Raw genomic sequence first — 18,760 nt, forward strand, 5'->3', positions numbered from 1 at the left:
GAGGAGAGGGTTGGAGGACATTGAATGGAGGTCAGTGTAGGGATTGGAGGAGAGGGATGGAGACCAGTGTAGGGATTGGAGGAGAGGGATGGCATACATTGAATGGAGACCGGTGTAGGGATTGGAGGAGAGGGTTGGAGGACATTGAATGGAGGTCAGAGTAGGGATTGGAGGAGAGCGGTGGAGGACATTGAATGGAGACCAGTGTAGGGATTGGAGGAGAGGGTTGGAGGACATTGAATGGAGGTCAGTGTAGGGATTGGAGGAGAGGGGTGGAGGACACTGAATGGAGGTCAGTGTAGGGATTGGAGGAGAGGGGTGGAGGACACTGAATGGAGACCAGTGTAGGGATTGGAGGAGAGGGTTGGAGGACATTGAATGGAGGTCAGAGTAGGGATTGGAGGAGAGGGTTGGCGGACATTGAATGGAGGTCAGAGTAGGGATTGGAGGAGAGGGTTGGCAGACATTCAATGGAGACCAGTGTAGGGATTGGAGGAGAGGGTTGGAGGACATTGAATGGAGGTCAGAGTAGGGATTGGAGGAGAGGGTTGGAGGACATTGAATGGAGGTCAGAGTAGGGATTGGAGGAGAGGGGTGGAGGACATTGAATGGAGACCAGTGTAGGGATTGGAGGAGAGGGTTGGGGGACACTGAATGGAGGTCAGTGTAGGGATTGGAGGAGAGGGTTGGGGGACACTGAATGGAGGTCAGTGTAGGGATTGGAGGAGAGGGATGGAGACCAGTGTGGGGATTGGAGGAGAGGGATGGCAGACATTGAATGGAGGTCAGTGTAGGGATTGGAGGAGAGGGTTGGGGGACAATGAATGGAGACCAGTGTAGGGATTGGAGGAGAGGGTTGGGGGACACTGAATGGAGGTCAGTGTGGGGATTGGAGGAGAGGGATGGCAGACATTGAATGGAGACCGGTGTAGGGATTGGATGTCTGTAGGATGATAACACTATATAATTGTTTAGGAAATACAACATTTGCCTGATGTAAAGCCTCCCATTTGTAACCATTTGTTTTATTTCCCTAACAGCCTGAGTCCCATTCTTCCTGAATCTGGTATTGTCGCTGACATCGACATTGAGGCGGCCCTAGAGCCCAGCAAGGAGCAGTTCTACCAGTTGAAGAGCCAGCCAATCCCTGCCAGGTGAGATAATTGGGGCTTTGTTGGGACGAGACACGGGTGACACCCCCGCAGGAAGAATGCGCAGTGTAGACACAAATATAGGAGACAGGCAGAGATAGTCAACAGGAAGAGCTGATAAACTTCAGATGAACACAACAAAAAGCAGCAATGCTGACAACTCCTGACATGCCGAGATAAGAGGGACGCTCGCTCAGCAATTCAGAAAATACAATTTCCTAAATCAGGTGTCCGATACTCTCTGTACAAATCCAGTTTCTGTAACGGGAAACAGAGGTATATTCCAATGTGTGAACATTTGTAATTATTATGGTAAGGTTGACCTTCTGTCCTCATGCACACAGGCGTATGAATTTATTCTCCAAATGTGCTAGATTTCTTTTTGCCAGAATTTGGCAGAAAAAATGCTTCTAATGTCACATAAGAATGCACATTTATGCATGTATGGCGCTGAGCGTAAATGCATTATAAGGGCCAGAATATTAATATATTCCGGCCATTGGAATTCATTTTACAATCATACATTTGCATTCTTGTGGATTTACATACATAAATTATGCTCATAAGCTCCTCTCTGTACACAGCTTTCGGTGCTTTTTTTTAGGCCTCATTCACACGGCTGCAAAAATCGCATCTACAAGACTTTTTTATTTACAGTTCTGAGCGCAGCTGCATTGTTTTCATAGGAGACGTTCACACAGATGCATAAATATGCATGGCGATCAGATCTGTAACACAAGGTCCAAAAATCTGTATCCAGATGCAGGTACTGGGAAAAAAAGCAGGACAATTTTTTTAAAGCTATTTACTGCTCATTATGCAGGAATTTTTGTAATTAAAATAAAAACATGCGTAATAAAATTGGTAAATTTTTTCTTTACGCCCCCATGTGACTGTAGCCATATCCACTTGAACACCAGGCCTTTTCTGGAACTTTAAATCAGTATTTTTTGCTAGAAAATTACCGTACTTATAACCCCCAAACATTATATATTTTTTTATAGGACCCTAGGGAATAAAATGGCAATGGTTTCAATTTATTATGTCACATGGAAAAAAAAATACACTTTAATGAATAAAAACAAAACAAAAATATATATTTTTTTGTACAATATGAAAAGCGATGTTACACTGAGTAAACAGATACCCAACATGTCACACTTTAACCACTTGTCGACCAGCCGCCGTCATTATACGGCGGCAGGTCGGCTCATTCCCACAAATCGCTTCACCTGTATGTCGGCTCCTTTAAGAGCTATAGCCGGAGGGGAACTCGATGTGCATGGCTGGCAGCTGCGATGTCTAGAAGAGCCATGAGAGCCAGAACAGGGATCTGTGTATGTAAACAAACAAACCCCCGTTCTGACAGGAGAGACAGATCTGCTGTTCCTAGTAATTAGGAACAGCGATCTATCTCCACCTGCAGTCAGTCCCATCCCCCCACAGTTAGAAACACACATATGGGAACACAGTTAACCCCTTGATCGCCCCCTAGTATTAACCCCTTCCCTGCCAGTGACATTTACACAGTAATCAGTGCATTTTTATAGCACTGATCGCTGTCAATGGTCCCAAAAAAGTGTCAAGTGTCCGATCTGTCTGCCGCAATGTCACAGATTGCCGCCATTACTCTTAAAAAAAAAAAAATACAATATATAGAAGAATACATATTGGCCTAAACTGATGAAGACATTTGTTTTTTATTTATTATAGCAAAAAGTTAAAAATATTGTTTTTTTTTTTTTTCAATTGTCACTCTTTTTTTGTTTATAGCACAAAAAATAAAAACCGCAGAGGTGATCAAATACCGCTAAAAGAAAGCTCTATTTGTGGGAAAAAAAGGACATCAATTTTGTTTGGGTACAGCACTGCATAACCGCGCAGTTGTCAGTTAATTTGATTTTATTTATTTGATCACTTTTATTCCTATTACAAGGAATGTAAATATCCCTTGTAATAGAAATAAGGATGACATGTCCTCTTTATGGAGAGATCTGGGGCTTAAAAAGAGACCAAATATCTCCTTTACCTGTAAAAGCGAAAGATCAAAGATCTTTTGCTTTAAAAAAAAATTGTTTACTTCCACCGAAGGCCAGAAGTGATGTCATGATTTTGCTCTGGTCCTCCAAGGCCATAGAGGCGGTCAGAGATGATCTGGTCTCTGTTCGCCTCTGTGACCAGCCGACTGCACTCTCAGATCGTTCCTCAGGCATGCTGGTAAAAACGGTAAACCCAGAGAAACGGTGGTGAAAGGGGGAGGCGTCTCCTCCTGCCGCTTCTAAAAGCTGCTAATGAGCTGCTTAGACCACTTTCACAGGAAAGCCAGCCACCTGCTGAAAACAAGATACCGTCATTACGGCTGATATCTTCCGGTAAAAATCATGTTAATTTAAACATCCGATATACATGGCCACATAGGCTAAAATAGAACTACATTTAGGCCGCGTACACACGGGCGGACTGTCTGGCCAACTAAGTCCGTCAGACAATCCGACAGACAGTCCTTCCTACTTTTGAATGAACGGACTTGACCACACACGATGAACAGACAGTCCGTCGAAAGCTTGCGCGATGACGTGTACAGCACGTACGACGGGACTAGAAAAACGACGTCCAATACACTGCAATGCAACCTTCCGCCGTGTAAATCCTTTCTGAGCATGCGCCATACTTAGTCCGTCCACCTTGCCTACACACGAGCGGACTGTCCGCTGAAACCAAAGTTGGACGGACAATATTACGGAAATTCCGAAAGACTTAGTCCGCCAGACTGTCCGCTGAAAAAGTCCGCTGAAGCCCACACACGAGCAGACTGTCCGCTGAAACACGTTTCAGCGGACCAAGTCCGTCAGACAGTCCGCCCGTGTGTACGTGGCCTTAGAGGTGTAAAGAAAATATGCTGTATACCTGTAAAAGCTGTGTTTTTTTTTCCATGCCATGTTCATGAGGCCTAAATGTTCACTTATTTGCTGCTCCATATTTATTTGAAGACTTTTCATATTTGGATTTGGAGGTGCTCTCTCTGTATGTCAGACAGGGCAGTTAGGAGAGATAAAAACATTTGCAAGAAAAGCCACAAAAACATTCTGTTTAAAGAATCATTACGGTTCTTAGTTCACCCACAGATTTGAATAGCGATAAGAGGAACATGATGTTGTATTGTTATTGTGCAAATCTAGCTGCCCTACATGTATGTAACTGCACTCTACATTCATTTTCTGCAGCATTTATCAAATCCTATACTGTTAAAAAAAATTCTGGAGACTTTACATATACAAAGACTTTATTTTTTATGTTGGCTGTTGTCCAAGAGGTTAGATCAGGACAAAATAAATAGTGTGATCCATGGCGGTTCGTTGTCTGCTGTGCACATGTGGAATCAATGCTCAGCTCAGATAATCATTGTGAACAGCAACACATGATGGGCAATAATAACAGGCCAAAAAAACATTTACAATCATTTACCTTTTACTGCATGATATCATATCACTTTTCTCAAATAACGGTATTGTGTTCAGCATGTTTCTCATTGTCCTGCAACATACAGAAGGACCCCCAGGAGCTCCTACTTCTGGCTGTGGCTGGTACTGCAAAATGATTTCCCTATTTGTGATGACTCCACTTTTCTTGAGAAAAAAAACATCCCCCTCTGGGTGATCTATGTACGTTGCAAGGATTATAACAACCTTTGTTGCAGATTTCTAAATTTTTGTTATTCTGAAGAAATCACTGTTCCTCTGTGCTGATTGGGTCTAATGGGAGTGGTTTCATAATTATCAGTCAGCTGTGCAGCTGCAGGGCTCTGAGGAAAGCTGCTGAGCCTGCATCCCTTTAGATGTGTTCCTATAGGGAGTATCTCGCTAAAAATTAATTTTTTTTGCAGGGGATGCCTGAAATCTGACTTGTATCTTATACCGCGTACACATGAGCGGATTTTTCCAACAGACTTTTGGCCGAGTTCCGACGGACTTTCCGAATGAACGGACTTGGCCACACATAATGACACCAAAGTCCGACGGATTCGAACGTGATGACATACGACCGGACTAGAATAAGGAAGTTCATAGCCAGTAGACAATAACTGCCCTAGTGTCGGTTTTTGTCCGTCAGACTAGCACACACACAAAAGGATTTCTGGGGCCAGCGGAGTTCCGGTGGGAAAATTTAAAACATGTTCTATTTCTAAAGTCCACCAGATTTTTGGCAAGTAAAGGTCCGATGGAGCCCACACACAATTAAATTGTCCGATGGACTCGTTCCGTCGGACCTTTACTGTCAAAAGTCCGGTCGTGTGTACGTGGCATCAGGCAGACTTCTGTGAAAATCAGTGAGCCAATCACACAAGCAGGAAATTCTGTTTCTGGGAGGTGTTCTATACACATTCTGTGTAAATAGCTTCTCCGGGTAGCCATATTGCATTGCATTTTCAGAAAATTACAGTATTGCAGATTGAGAAGGAAAGGTAATGTTTAATAACATTATTGACAATATGACTTGTGTCGCAATTGTATACGCTATGTTATTTTTCTTTATTTTTTCCTAATTCATGTACAAGTGGAGTTGCCCATTAAATATTTGTGACTGTAGAAACCCAGGGGGCTGCTCTTTTTGGACTTTGCCTGAAAATGCTAGCAGTCTGGCTGTATGCTGATTCTCTGGCTTCATTACTTTCTAAATCACTATTTGGAAAGAAGCATGCACATCAAAGATAATTTATGGTACTGAAAAGCACAAAAAGTCTGAGGCTGGTGTGTGTGTGTGTGTGTGTGTGTGTGTGTGTATACATATATACACACGGTGCCTTGAAAAAATATTCACACTCCTTGAAATTTTCCACATTTTGTTACAACCAAAAACATAAATGTATTTTATTGGGATTTTATGTGATGGACCAACACAAAGTGGCACATACTTGGGAAGTGGAAGGAAAATGATAAATGGTTTTCAATTTTTTTTTACAGATAAATATGTGAAAAGTGTGGGGGAGGGGCATTTGTATGGCGCCCCCCGGAGTCAATACTTTGTAGAACCCCCTTTCTCTACAAGTCTTTTTGGGGGTGTCTCTACCAGCTTTGCACATCTAGAGAGGACATTTCTGCCCATTCAAAATATCTCAAGCTCTGTCATTGGATGGAGAGCGTCTGTGATCAGCAATTTTCAAGTCTTGCCACAAATTCACAACTGAATTTACTGTAGGTCTGGACTGTGACTGGGCCATTCTAACACATAATGTGTTTTGTTTTAAACCATTCCATTGTAGCTCTGGCTGGATGTTTCGGGTTGTTGTCCTGCTGGAAGGTGAACCTCCGCCTCGGTCTCAAGTCTTCTGCCGACTCTAACAGGTTTTTTTCTAAGATTGTCCTGTATTTGTCTCCATCCATCTTCCCATCAACTCTGACCAGCTTCCCTGTCCCTGCTGAAGGAAAGCATCCCCTAAACTGACCGGGCCGGGCAAGGAGAGCATTCATCAGAGAAGAGCCAAGAGGTCCATGGTAATTCTGGAGGAGCTGCAGAGATCCACAGCTCAGGGGGGAGAATCTGTCCACAGGACAACTATTAGTCTTCTCTTCAACAGCGACAGGGAAGCTGGTCATAAATGATAGGCGTGGAAGTTCACCTTCCAGCAGGACAACGACCCAAAACATCCAGCCAGAGCTACAATGGAATGGATTATATCAAAGCATATTCATGTATTAGAATGGCCCAGTCACAGTCCAGACCTAAATCCCATTGAGAATCTGTAGCAAGACTTGAAAATTGCTGTTCACAGATGCTCTCCATCCAATCTGCTTGAGCTATTTTGTAAAGAAGAATGCGCAAAAATGTCCTCTCTAGATGTGCAAATGTGCTGTAATCGCAGTGAAAGGGGGTTCTACATTGTATTGACTCCGGGGGGCTGAATACAAATACACCCCACACTTTGCACATATTTATTTGTAAAAAAATGTGGAAAACCATTTATCATTTTCCTTCCACTTCACAATTATGTGCCACTTTGTGTTGGTCCATCACATAAATTCCCAATAAAATACATTCACATTTTGGTTGTAATATGACAAAATGTGGAGAAATTAAAGGGGTATGAATACTTTTTCAAGGCACTGTATATGTGCCTGACCCTTGTTTTATCCTTTCTGGTTGTATTTCACGTTTTTTATTTGGGCCACTGGCGTCATCTGGAACTTATTTATGATGTCACCTAGTGGTTATTACATACATTACATCACAACTGTTGGTTTTCCCCCGGCTGAGTGTGCTGAAGAGGTTTATGTGCATATATACCCCAGGATTTCATGCTGTACTGTTAGCAATAGCAGTTCATATGGGAAGTAATTTTGTTACATACGGGCCATTCCTTCACAGGGACCATTTTATTCATGGCCATCTTTGATTTGCATAACATCACTGGGACATTTATTTGGACATTCATAGACTTTTATTTCAACCTAAGCATCCCATGTTTTGGCGCCATCTAGTGGCTTGTCTAGAACACTGCTTGGAGTAGTATTGTGAATTGGAAGTCTTTGGTGAACTCTGTTCTTCCTCTATCTTCACCTTCCACTTTATTAGGTACACCTGTTCAATTGCTTGGTAACACAAACTGCTAATCAGCCAATCACATGGCAGCAACACAATGCATCTCGATGTGCAACTTGCTGAAGTTCAAACCGAGCATAAGCATGGGGAAGAAAGGGGATTTAAGTGACTTTGGTTTTGGTGTCAGACGGTCTGAGTATTTCAAAAACTGCTGATCTCCTGGGATTTTCACACACAACCATCTCTGGGGTTTACAGAGAATGGTCAGAAAAAGAGAAAATATCCAGTGAGCGGCAGTGGTGTGGATGAAAATGCTTTGTTGGTGTCAGAGGTCAGAGGAGAATGTGGTTCGAGATGATAGAAAGGCAACAGTAACTCAAATATCCACTCGTTACCACTGCAGAATACCATCTCTGAACGCACAACACATCAAACCTTGAAGCAGATAGGCTACAGCAGCAGAAGACCACAATGGGTGCCACTTCTGTCAGCTGAGAACAGGAAACTGAGGCTACAATTCGCACAGGCTCACCAAAATTGGAAAATAGAAGATTGGAAAAAGGTTGTCTGGTCTGATGAGTCTGGATTTCAGCTGCGACATTCAGATGGTAGGATCAGAATTTGGCGTAAACAACATGAAAGCGCGGATCCATCCTGCCTTGTATCAGCGGTTCAGGCTGGTGATGGAGGTGTAATGGTGTTGCGGATATTGTCTTGGCACACTTTGGGCCCCTTAGTACCAGTTGAGCATTGTTTAATCGCCAGGACCTACCTGAGTTTTGTTGCCAGCCATGTCTTCTGATGGCTCCTCCCAGCAGGATAATGCACCATGTCACAAAGATCAAATCATCTCACCACTGGTTTCTTGAACATGACAATGAGGTCACTGGACTCCGATGGCCTTCACACTCACCAGATGTCATCCAATATAGCACCTTTGGGATGTGGTGGAACGGAAGATTTGCATCATGGATATGCAGCCGACAAATCTGCAGCAACTGTGTGATGTCATCATGTCACTGTGGACCAAAATCTCTGAGGAATTCCAACACCTTGTTGAATCTATGCCAAGAAGAATTAAGTCAGTTCTGAAGGCAAAAGGGGGTCCAACCCGGGACTAGCAAGGTGTACCTAATAAAGTGGCCGGTGAGTGTATATAAGGCCACTTACAATAGTAGAGGATGTCTATCCTAAATTCGATAGTCTGGTCCGTGTGGCGAGGAAGTCTTGTTAAGGCACATACACCATCAGGCTTCCTGGACACGGAACAGTCCCGCGCCCGGCGTCTGGAATACACCCTCTGCTGGTGTGAGGCTTTGTGAAATATAGGTTTATATATGTGGCCGCCCATTGCTGATATAGATACCGCCCATTATCCTCCTGCCTCCATCTGTAACTGTGATCAGTGGTTGGTTTGTTTTGTTCTTTGGAGCCCAACTGGTTTTCATGTTTTATGAGTGTTGTTGCACTAATTTGTCTTGTAAACCTCAATAAAATAAAAATGATGAAAAAAAAAAGATAGAGAGTAGGGTAGGGTAAGAGTCTCTGGTGGGGTTTTATGCTGCCCACATCCCTGCTGGGGATATTTCCCTCCAGTCCATCTCATGCCAAGATGGGAAATCAATTCAATGGGGACACAGATGAAAACAAAATAGCATTTTAGCAGAATGAGGAAGAATTAGCATTGCTGACAATATGCCCTCTCCTAGTTCTTGTGGTCCTGATGACAACCAGGGATTCCCTCACTTTGGGGGAATTTCCCCTCACTTCCTGTTTTGACTATGGGACAGGAAAGAAAAGGAAAATCCTCCCAATGGGGCACGGATGGCAAAAAAAAACTGCCAGCCATTATATTCCTCCTTTACTCTACTTAAAATGGAGGGTGGGGGGGGAGTTTGCTTTTAGTTCACACTGACGCGGTCCAGTGGGTCCTCGTTCACCGTTTCAGATCCGAATTAGGTCCGAATTTTAAACCTGGACCTGAAACGGAGCCAAAGACGCACAGGAACCTTCTGCTGTGCGCTCTGCGACCACCCCGGACGGGTGAGAACCAGCTCCATAGAGAGCCAGTCACGCTCTCCCATCATGCAAATTGGATGCGGGGAAAACTCTCATCCAGTTTGCAGTAATGTGGACCACATTTTGTGATAAAGCTCATCAATCCACCAATTCAGTGTAATAAAATGCTCCTCTGTTTCCTTCATGGTAATGGTTGACAGGAAGTCAGCTGTGTTTGGTAAATATAATTCCCCCAAGAGCAGGGATTTTTATCAGGGATACCCTGAATTTATTTACTGAAACTATTTAAACATGAATACATCTGTGATGTGTTTCTAACAGCTTCCCAATACAATACAACATATTATTTAGGATTTTCTCTTTACAAAAAATGTCAATGGAAGTTCTGTAAAGACCTGTTTGAAATGGAAATTAGTAGTAGAACCGGTCACAATCAGGCTTATGCAAGAACTTCTTAAATTATTACAATTGCTGAGACATGCTTATGAAAGGTTTGTATTTGTCTCTTTATGTAACTTAGCATGCGCTGTCTGACCCTAAGACACACAGGAAAAATGATTTTTTCTATGTGTCCTATTCATACTGAAATCACACCTCCCAACTTTTTGACATGGGAATGAGGGACACCTATCAGCAAAAGTATGCAGGCATAGGACACGCCCATTGCCACGCCCCCTTAAATGGAGAATTATATAGAAAAAGCTCTTTTTTACCACTACTATTCCTTTATATTGGCGTTTGGAATTTACAAATGCAACAATTTAGAAATCAGGGGAAAGGTTTAGCCCCGGAAAACACTTTTTGAAAGAAAAATTCATTTTTATATACATCTATATAGATCAGACCAAAATGAGGGACAAATGGGGAGGAAAGAGGGACATTGCTCTAAATCAGGGACAGTCCCTCGAAATCAGGGACAGTTGGGGGCTATGCTGAAATGCAGCCCGGAGCTGCACTACAATGATCAGACAGGCTGCATTTTATCACAGCGCACTGGGGAGGGTTGGATGTCACTGTACACACAGCGCAGCACATCGTGGTGCTGTACAGTGACATGACTGTAACTTTGGTACACTTCATATAAAGTTTGTTTTTAAAAAAAAGGGGGGAGGGTGGTAGCTGTGTGATGCACTGAATCACGCACCGCACTGCCCCGACCACCAGACCACTGCAGCCAAACCACTGTGATTTAATGTCCAGCAGTTGTCCATAAATGTGGACAGGCAAGTTTATGCATTTGTTTACTGATTTTCCAGCCTTATTTTTCCGTCTACATTTCACCCTCCTTTAGAGCATTTTTACTTGCGTTTTTGATACGTTTTCATGCTTCATTTTATATATATATATATATATATATATATATATATATATATATATATATATATATATATATATATATATATATAGTATATATGCACAGTGATTCTCAACCAGGGGTCCGTGGAACCCAGGGTTCCTCTAGAGGTTGTAGGGGTTCCTTCAGCGTTGGGCAATTTCTGCCTCTCCGATAAGTTCCCATCGACACCATTGATCTTTTTATCTATCTGTAAGGAGGTAATTCTTCCCAATGACCACAAGTGTAAGGACCGTTCCTCCCACTGACCATCACACTAATGTATCATGAGTTGTAGATTTCTCATTTTTTATCAGGGGTTCCCCGAGACCGGAGAACGACTCCAACTGTTCCTCTGTGTTGAAAAGGTTGAGAAAGTCGTCTGTGTGTGTGTGTGTGTATATATATATATATAATAATCTCAAATAAATATGTAGTACCTTACAATACAAGCCCAAGAATGGCAATGTTATGAAAAAGGTGGGTCCATGCAGACCCATGACTGTGGGGAAAACCCACCTAAGTTTTTCATACTCTATAAAGAGATAGAGAAAATAGAAAAAAAAGGCATAAAAAGAAACAAAGTAGAAAAAAAAAAAAAATATATATATATATATATATATTTTTTTTTTTTACTTTGTTTCTTTTTATGCCTTTTTTTTTTTCTATTTTCTCTATCTCTTTATAGAGTATGAAAAACTTAGGTGGGTTTTCTCCACAGTCATGGGTCTGCATGGACCCACCTTTTTCATAACATTGCCATTCTTGGGCTTGTATTGTAAGGTACTACACATTTATTTGATTACCTGCTTTGTATGTTGCCTATTCATCGCCTTCTCCAAGCTGACTGTATTTTGTATTTACGTCATGCCTGTCAAACACTGGAAGATGGGCCTTGTACCCATGGATGCTTCCTTCTTTTTGATCTTTGTACATTGATTGTTTTGGTGACTGCCTTCTCTTCTAGGTTGACTTTGCAGATTTGTCTTTTTTACTGGTCTTTATGTTTTCCATGCAGTCAGACGCCAGTGTCCTCCCCTCACACTCCGCTACAGACCTCCAGTGTCATGTCTTCACGGGTTCTTCTCCGGCAGCAGCTGATGCGCGCTCAGGCCCAGGAGCAGGAACGGAGAGAACAGGAACAGAAGGCCACCCTGCTTTTGTCAGAGCGTGGCAATATCCCACCAGCTACACCAGCCATCAGTGTGACTCAGCCAGCGCTGCCCACTCCAGCACAGGTGCCGCTGGAGGTGCTAAAGGTATAATCTGTGAACAGGCAGTATATGTTGTATAAAAGGTCTTGTGGCCTCCCTTCATATGTGTTGTCTTCACTTAGGTGCAGACCCACCTGGAGAACCCAACGAAGTACCATATCCAGGAGTCACAGAGGCAGCAGGTCAAGCAGTACCTTTCCACCACCCTCGGAACCAAAATGCCCATACATGCATCTGCTCCAAGCACCACCACTTCAGCTCCCCCCGTGACTGGGGTCTCTCCTCAGACAGAACAGAGGCGCCTTCCATCGGCCAGCAGCGCTCCCAACAGCCCCCTGGCCCAGCTGAAGATTGGCTCCAACTCGGAGAAGGAGGTATGTGATAAAAACAATGCAGGGGCTGCAATGTTTCTCACTTTTCTCTGCACTTTTCACTTACTGCTTTCTGCATGTACGATGTTTACTTCTGTTGCTCTGGGATACCACTGAAAAGATACTCAACAATGATTGGTTTTATCCACTTGCTGACTGCCTTATAGCAGCTGTGCACAGGATCACGTACTGTATATATACGTGATTCTGCACTTCTGCCTGCAAGGGGCACGTCCGCCGACGGTGGCCCGCTTCTATGTGATAATTCACAGCAGAAGCTGATCTGCGTTTCCTGGGGCCTCGATGTCCTCCGGCACCCGGCAATCATTAGTAAAACAATTCTTATCTCAGTTCTGACAGGGGGGAAAGGACTGCTCCTGTGTTTCTGCAAAGCGGAGACTAGAATTGATCTCTTCCCTTAGTGCAAGTAGCACACAGTGTACAAAAAAACACAGGCTAGGCACACAGTTAAACCTTTGATTGCCATAGATGTTTAACCTCTTCCCAGCCAGTGTCATTAGTACAGTGACAGTGCATATTTTTAGCACTGATCACTGTATTAATGTAACTGGTTCCTGCAAAGTGTCGGAAGTGTCATTTAGTGTCTGATAGTCTGCCGCAATAATACAGTGCTGCTATAAGTTACCAATCGCCATCATTACGTAAGCCAATCAATATACGCTTATCGGGATTTTTGTTACCAAAAATATGTAGCAGAATACATATTGGCCTAAATTTATGAAGAAATTTGATTTTTTTACATTTTTTTTTATTGGATGTGTTTTATAGCAGAAATTTTTTTTTTTTTGGGTACAGTGTTGCATGACTGCGCAATTGTCAGTTAAAGTAATGCAGTACTGTATGGCAAAAAATGGCCTGGTCATGAAGGGGAGTAAATTTTCCGGAGGTCAAGAAGTTTGTTAAGCCAATTTCCTATGGGGTCTGCTGAAAACTCTTTCAATGGAGACGAATGCCTCTCTGGGGAATTGAACAATGCTCCCTTGCAGTGGGGTTCCCACCTCATTGCAGGGGTTAAATGCTTGTATAGTTCTAGGGTAACAGGAAAAGCACATTTACTTGCCTATTACCAATTCCCCATCTGCTGCCCTTCTCCTTTTCACCACTACACTCCTGCAGGGGACTTCATGTCCAATGCAGGGCTATGGGATCTGCATTGTACTTTATGACATCAGAGGGCATGTGATTGCTTGAGCATAGGGGAGAGGAGGCTGCAGGGAGTGGACTAGAGGAGGATCAGGTAAGTAAACTTCTTCTTGGTATTCAGGCATTTAACCTTTGCAGTGAAGGGTTTTTTCTTACCTTGGAGGCTTTGATGCAAAGACAAAAAAGAGTCACTAAATGGAGTTTAATAGAATGTCATAAGAGAGTCATATAATCAGCCCTTCATTCTGTCAATAGAGTTTAAAATCTAAAACCCAAGGTCCCTTTCACATGAGAGGTTCAATAGGCTGGACCCTCCATTCTCTTCTATGGGCAGTCGGATGTAAACAGACTTGCGTCCCCTGGGTCCGAACTGATGGGCAAAAAAACAAAACCAGAAGTAGACCCATTCACCTCCATGTAGTGGGAAGACAGCGGGTCCATTTGCCCATAGAGCAGAGGGGCTGTGTCCGTGTCACTCTGCATAAGCGGAGCAGACCTAGACCCGTCATCTGGCCACTCTGCATACAAGGGATCAGTGGACGCATCCCCTGCCAGATCCAGCCCATGTGAAAGGGGCTTAAGTTTGGGAAAAAAACATTTGGGGAGGGGGTGGGTTGGTTGTTTAATGCCCAGAGTTGCGCTTCAAATTTGGATAGAGCATGGAACAGGTAGAACCTCTGTAAGGTCTTTATTCCTGTCTGTGTCCTGTTGTGGAGATTTTACTTCACTTCCTGTCCTAGAGACACAATAGAAAGTTAGAGGAAATTTTTCAAAGTGTGGAGAAATCCCCTTCTAGACAAGTGGTGTTGGAACATTTGTCTATATGGGAAGCTTTTCTCTCACTTCTGATGACAACAGTAGCATTTTGGACTTCCCAGTGACAACGCAACATTAGTCACGAAGACAAATAGAGAGGAGTGAATCTTCCCAGCAGGGACATAGACTGTAATAGCACCCCTACCTGGTTTTTGAGTAATAATCCAAATCTTTGTTAAAACGGAACTCCGCATTAACTTCAGCCTTGCACAGTTGTGCCGGCTCCTCTTCTGGAATTATGTGGTTTTCTGATATCACTGTCAGCTACCTGGCTGTCCCTAGGCCACACATTTCAGCCATAGAGGCTCAGCATGTGGTTGTTACCTTATAGCAGTCTGCATGCAAATATGCCTGCCCAGAATCTCACCCAGACTGACATCCATCCATCAAGGCATTTGATGTTGTGCATAATTCCTCCCCAAAGCCAGCACATTGCTGCATCAGTGCTTTAGTTGAGTCCCAAGGCAGGATTCAGCACCTTACTTGCTTCTCCCACCAATCATGACCCGCTTTGCATTGAGAAGCATAGATATGAAAATAGAAAGGCTTTATTTAAAAATTTCACTTGCAAGTTGATAATGGGGAAGAGAGGAAAAGGGAAAATATAGACAGATTAACATATTGCCAACTGCCCCATGTATATGTACTGCGTACACCTAGGTGATTTTGTACCTCCGGGTCTGCTGCATGGACACACGTTGCCGGCAATCCTCTTCTGCTGTGATCAATCACAGTGGGAGGCAGTCAGCGGGTCCAGCTCCTCATTCCCAACAGAGGCAGAATGGCAGTCTGCTTATGTAAACAAGGCAGATCACCAGTCTGGTCATAGGGAAGATAGAGAGTCTGTGTTTCTGCTAATCCGGAACATGGATCTTTGTCTTCCCAGGGGTTGTCTTCCCAAGGGGTTAAAGCACCCCTCACACAGTTACAAAGCACTCCCTAGGAACACATTTAACCCTTTGATCGCCCCTGATGTTAGTCTCTTCCCAGCCAGTGTTATTAGTACAGTGACGGTGCATATTTTTTTTAGCACTGATCACTGTATTGGTGTCATTGGTCCCCAGAAAAGTATCAAAAGTGTCACTTAAGGATTGATTTACTAACGGCAAGTAGACTGTGTAGTTGCAAAGTGCAGTTGCTCCAGAGCTGAGTAAGACTGGGCTCACACTGCCATGCAGAGCCCCTCACGGCTTCGGTTTCGGTGCAAACTTTTGCTGAATTCGGACCTGAAACGGATCTGAAGATGCACAGGACTCCTGTGCAATTCATTTCACAGCCGCCCCGGAGCTGCATAAACCATCTCTAATGAGAGCCGGTCACAGTCTCCTCACATGCGAATCGGATGCCAAAAAACACATTCAATTCGCAATAGTGTGAACCCAGCCTAAATGAGGTAAAACTTCACCTTGCAAAGAATCCCCAACACCCAATCATGTGCAAAGAAAATAAAAAAAAACAGCATTTTTGCTTGCACATGATTGGATGATTGAAGTCAGCAGAGCCTCTGCTCATTTACTAAGCTCTGGAGCAACAGCATATGCAAACTGCAACTAAGTACATAGTATATTTGCATTTAGTAAATCTACCCCTTAGTGTCGGATTTGTCCGCTGCATTTCACAATAAGCTGCTGATCACTCCCATTACAGGTAAAAAATAAAAATTCCATAAAATATCCCATATTTTGTAGACGCTGTAACTTTTGCACAAACCAATCAATATACGGTTATTGGGATTTTTTTTTTTTACCAAAAACATGACATCATAGCAGAGGTGATCAAATACCACCAAAAGAAAACTCTATTTGTGGGAACAAAAAAGAACATAAAGTAACGCAGTGCCGTACCGCAAAAAATGGCCTGGTCATGTTTTTATTGTGGTCTGTGTCCCTACTGGGGAGATATTCCCTCACATGTTAGTGGGACCACAAGGCACAGGGAGCGATAAAATACAGACAGATGTTCCAACCCCTCCATTCTATCCGAAATGTAAATGAATGTTTTTGGCTGGAGCTGAGCTATAAAAGAATGGCATGGAAGGGCCACTAAATAATACCTTTCCCTCTCCGGTTTGCTTTTGCTTAGGGTTTGCAAGTGTGTAAAAGTTTAAATATACACAGAGAGGATTCTCAGGGCATCTTTAACATATCTGCCCGGAATACTTTCTGAAAAATGCAGCAGTTTCACCATGAGGCTGTTTAGTTTTGATTCCTTCCTCATTCCTGTGCTGATGTGATGGAGCATAGACACAGTACATGCCTTCGTATACAAGCACAGGAATGAGGAAGGAAACAAAACTAAACAGCCTCATGGTGAAACTGCTACATATTTTCAGAAAGTATTCCGGGCAGGTATGTTAAAGATGCCCTGAGAATCATTCATGTTCAATGTTAGGTCATCGTCATGTTAAGAAAGTTTTTATTTTAGGCCTGGTTAGTGTGATCGACTTTCAAAGCAATTTTAGGTGGTATTATGTGTGCAGGTGCTGTCTGTTTTTTGTGTTTTCTTTGTGCAGATTCTGCACGGTTGTAATGCGATTTTTAGTGGTGTGTGTTTTGGGCAAAACGTAAAACAAATTGCAACAAAAATGCATGCTTTGATGCGTTTCCAGGGAAGTCTATGAATTACAAAATCGCACTGCATTTCACCAAAATAATACAGGACCCTTCCCAAAAGTCCCGTTGCAGCTGCACTGCATTGATTTGAGCATACAATGTCATTTGCATTGTCATGGTATTCTGTGCGACTCAGAAATTGCATCAGAAATCACACTAGTGTGACCCAGCCTTAAAGAGCTACTAGACATAAATTACAGGTTTTTGTAAAGCCCAAAACTATTTTTTTTTTTTTTGTAATGAGTGGGGAAGGATGAGAACCCATGTCTGATTTTTACTGATATCTAGGGCTCTGCCTCAGTGATAACTTTTTTTGATTGAAAAAGCCTGTGGCGTGCAAAACACACCCAAAAAACATCCACCCAGAGCATAAAAAAAGTGCACACACATAAAGAGTGAAACACTAAAAAGTGCAGACGGGTGTCTGATGTCCTCCACAAGGAAGGACCGTACCCTGATCCCCCGGGGTGTTAGGCTCCAGACAGGGACTGAGGTACCAGACTCAACAGTGGTCTTCCAGCCGAAACCGGAAGACCTCTTTTCCCGGGAGGACTGCCGAAACAGAACCTCCTAGGTACTTGGTACTATGGGGCTTGGTACTAACAGAACCTCCTAGGTACTTGGTACTATGGGGCTTCCCCGAAGGTAGGCCCCCCAATGGAGGTTGGACCAAGCCAGAAGGCCTATGTCCGCTCTCCCAAAGACTTTCAGGATTGGTCCGAGGACCGACACCCTACTCATCACACGTGAAGTGACAAACGTGACAAAAACACACACAAATAAAATAAATAAAAAGTGAGGAAAGGGATAGTGAAGAGGAGAGTGAAAAGGTGGCCATTGTGCAATACAATGACCAGGCCCTCCGGCCAGGAATCAAAAATTCCTCTGGTCCCAGCCAAAAGGCCAGGCCCTAGAGGCAGGTGTAATAAAGGGTGGTAATGGTGATGTGACCTAGGTGCCGAACATCAAAGTGCGGAGCACAGTGAATATAAGGCACCCCTGGACTGCCACTCTAGGGGCACATCACCATGGGCTTTTCAACAGAAACAGCCCTGACCCCCAGCCCAGACCATGACAGCCCCCACCCCAGCCAGAAAGGCATGGAGATCCAGGAGCTTAGTGAGACCCTTTACCATCAGGTCACACCCTCGCTCCCATCACTCCTACCTAATTACATTCGGGAAGTACAGGCCGTTCCCCTGGTGGGAGAAAGGGGAACAAACGTTCCCTCCCGAAAAACTGACCGGAGCTAAAGCTGCCACAATCCAAGCCAGAAGGCCAGGGTCCCCTCCCCTGGCGCCGACCAGTGGTTCTACATCCCCATCAGAAGGCTTCCCTTTCGACTACGAACCGCTCCAGGTCACCTTTACACCAGCAGGCTTTGCATAGCAACTGCCACCCCTGCTCCACCTCGCCGTAGAACAGGGATGGAAGCAAGCGCCACCTACTGGTAACTGATAAGAACAGATACTACACTTGATCTTAGCCAAAGTGATAACTGTTTGACTAGACCATGAGTGAGGTTCTAACACTTCTCTATTCT

General features: G+C 43.6%; 1 protein-coding gene across 1 annotated transcript in view; it reads left to right on the forward strand.

The window, feature by feature from the left end:
* The first annotated feature begins 914 nt into the window (after positions 1–914).
* Positions 915–18,760, forward strand: part of LOC143941211 (transcription factor E3-like) — a 41,766-nt gene continuing 23,920 nt past the window's right edge. Inside the window, exons 1-3 of the mRNA XM_077463254.1 lie at positions 915–1,154; positions 12,059–12,299; positions 12,377–12,628. Coding sequence (XP_077319380.1) covers positions 12,108–12,299; positions 12,377–12,628 — 444 coding nt within the window. The 5' untranslated portion in view covers positions 915–1,154; positions 12,059–12,107. The remainder of the gene's footprint in view (positions 1,155–12,058; positions 12,300–12,376; positions 12,629–18,760) is intronic.

Source organism: Lithobates pipiens, unplaced genomic scaffold (assembly GCF_037356315.1).
Source record: "Lithobates pipiens isolate NorthernLeopardFrog02 unplaced genomic scaffold, aLitPip1_a1.2 Scaffold_3, whole genome shotgun sequence".
In the NCBI taxonomy this organism is placed as follows: Eukaryota; Metazoa; Chordata; class Amphibia; order Anura; family Ranidae; genus Lithobates; species Lithobates pipiens.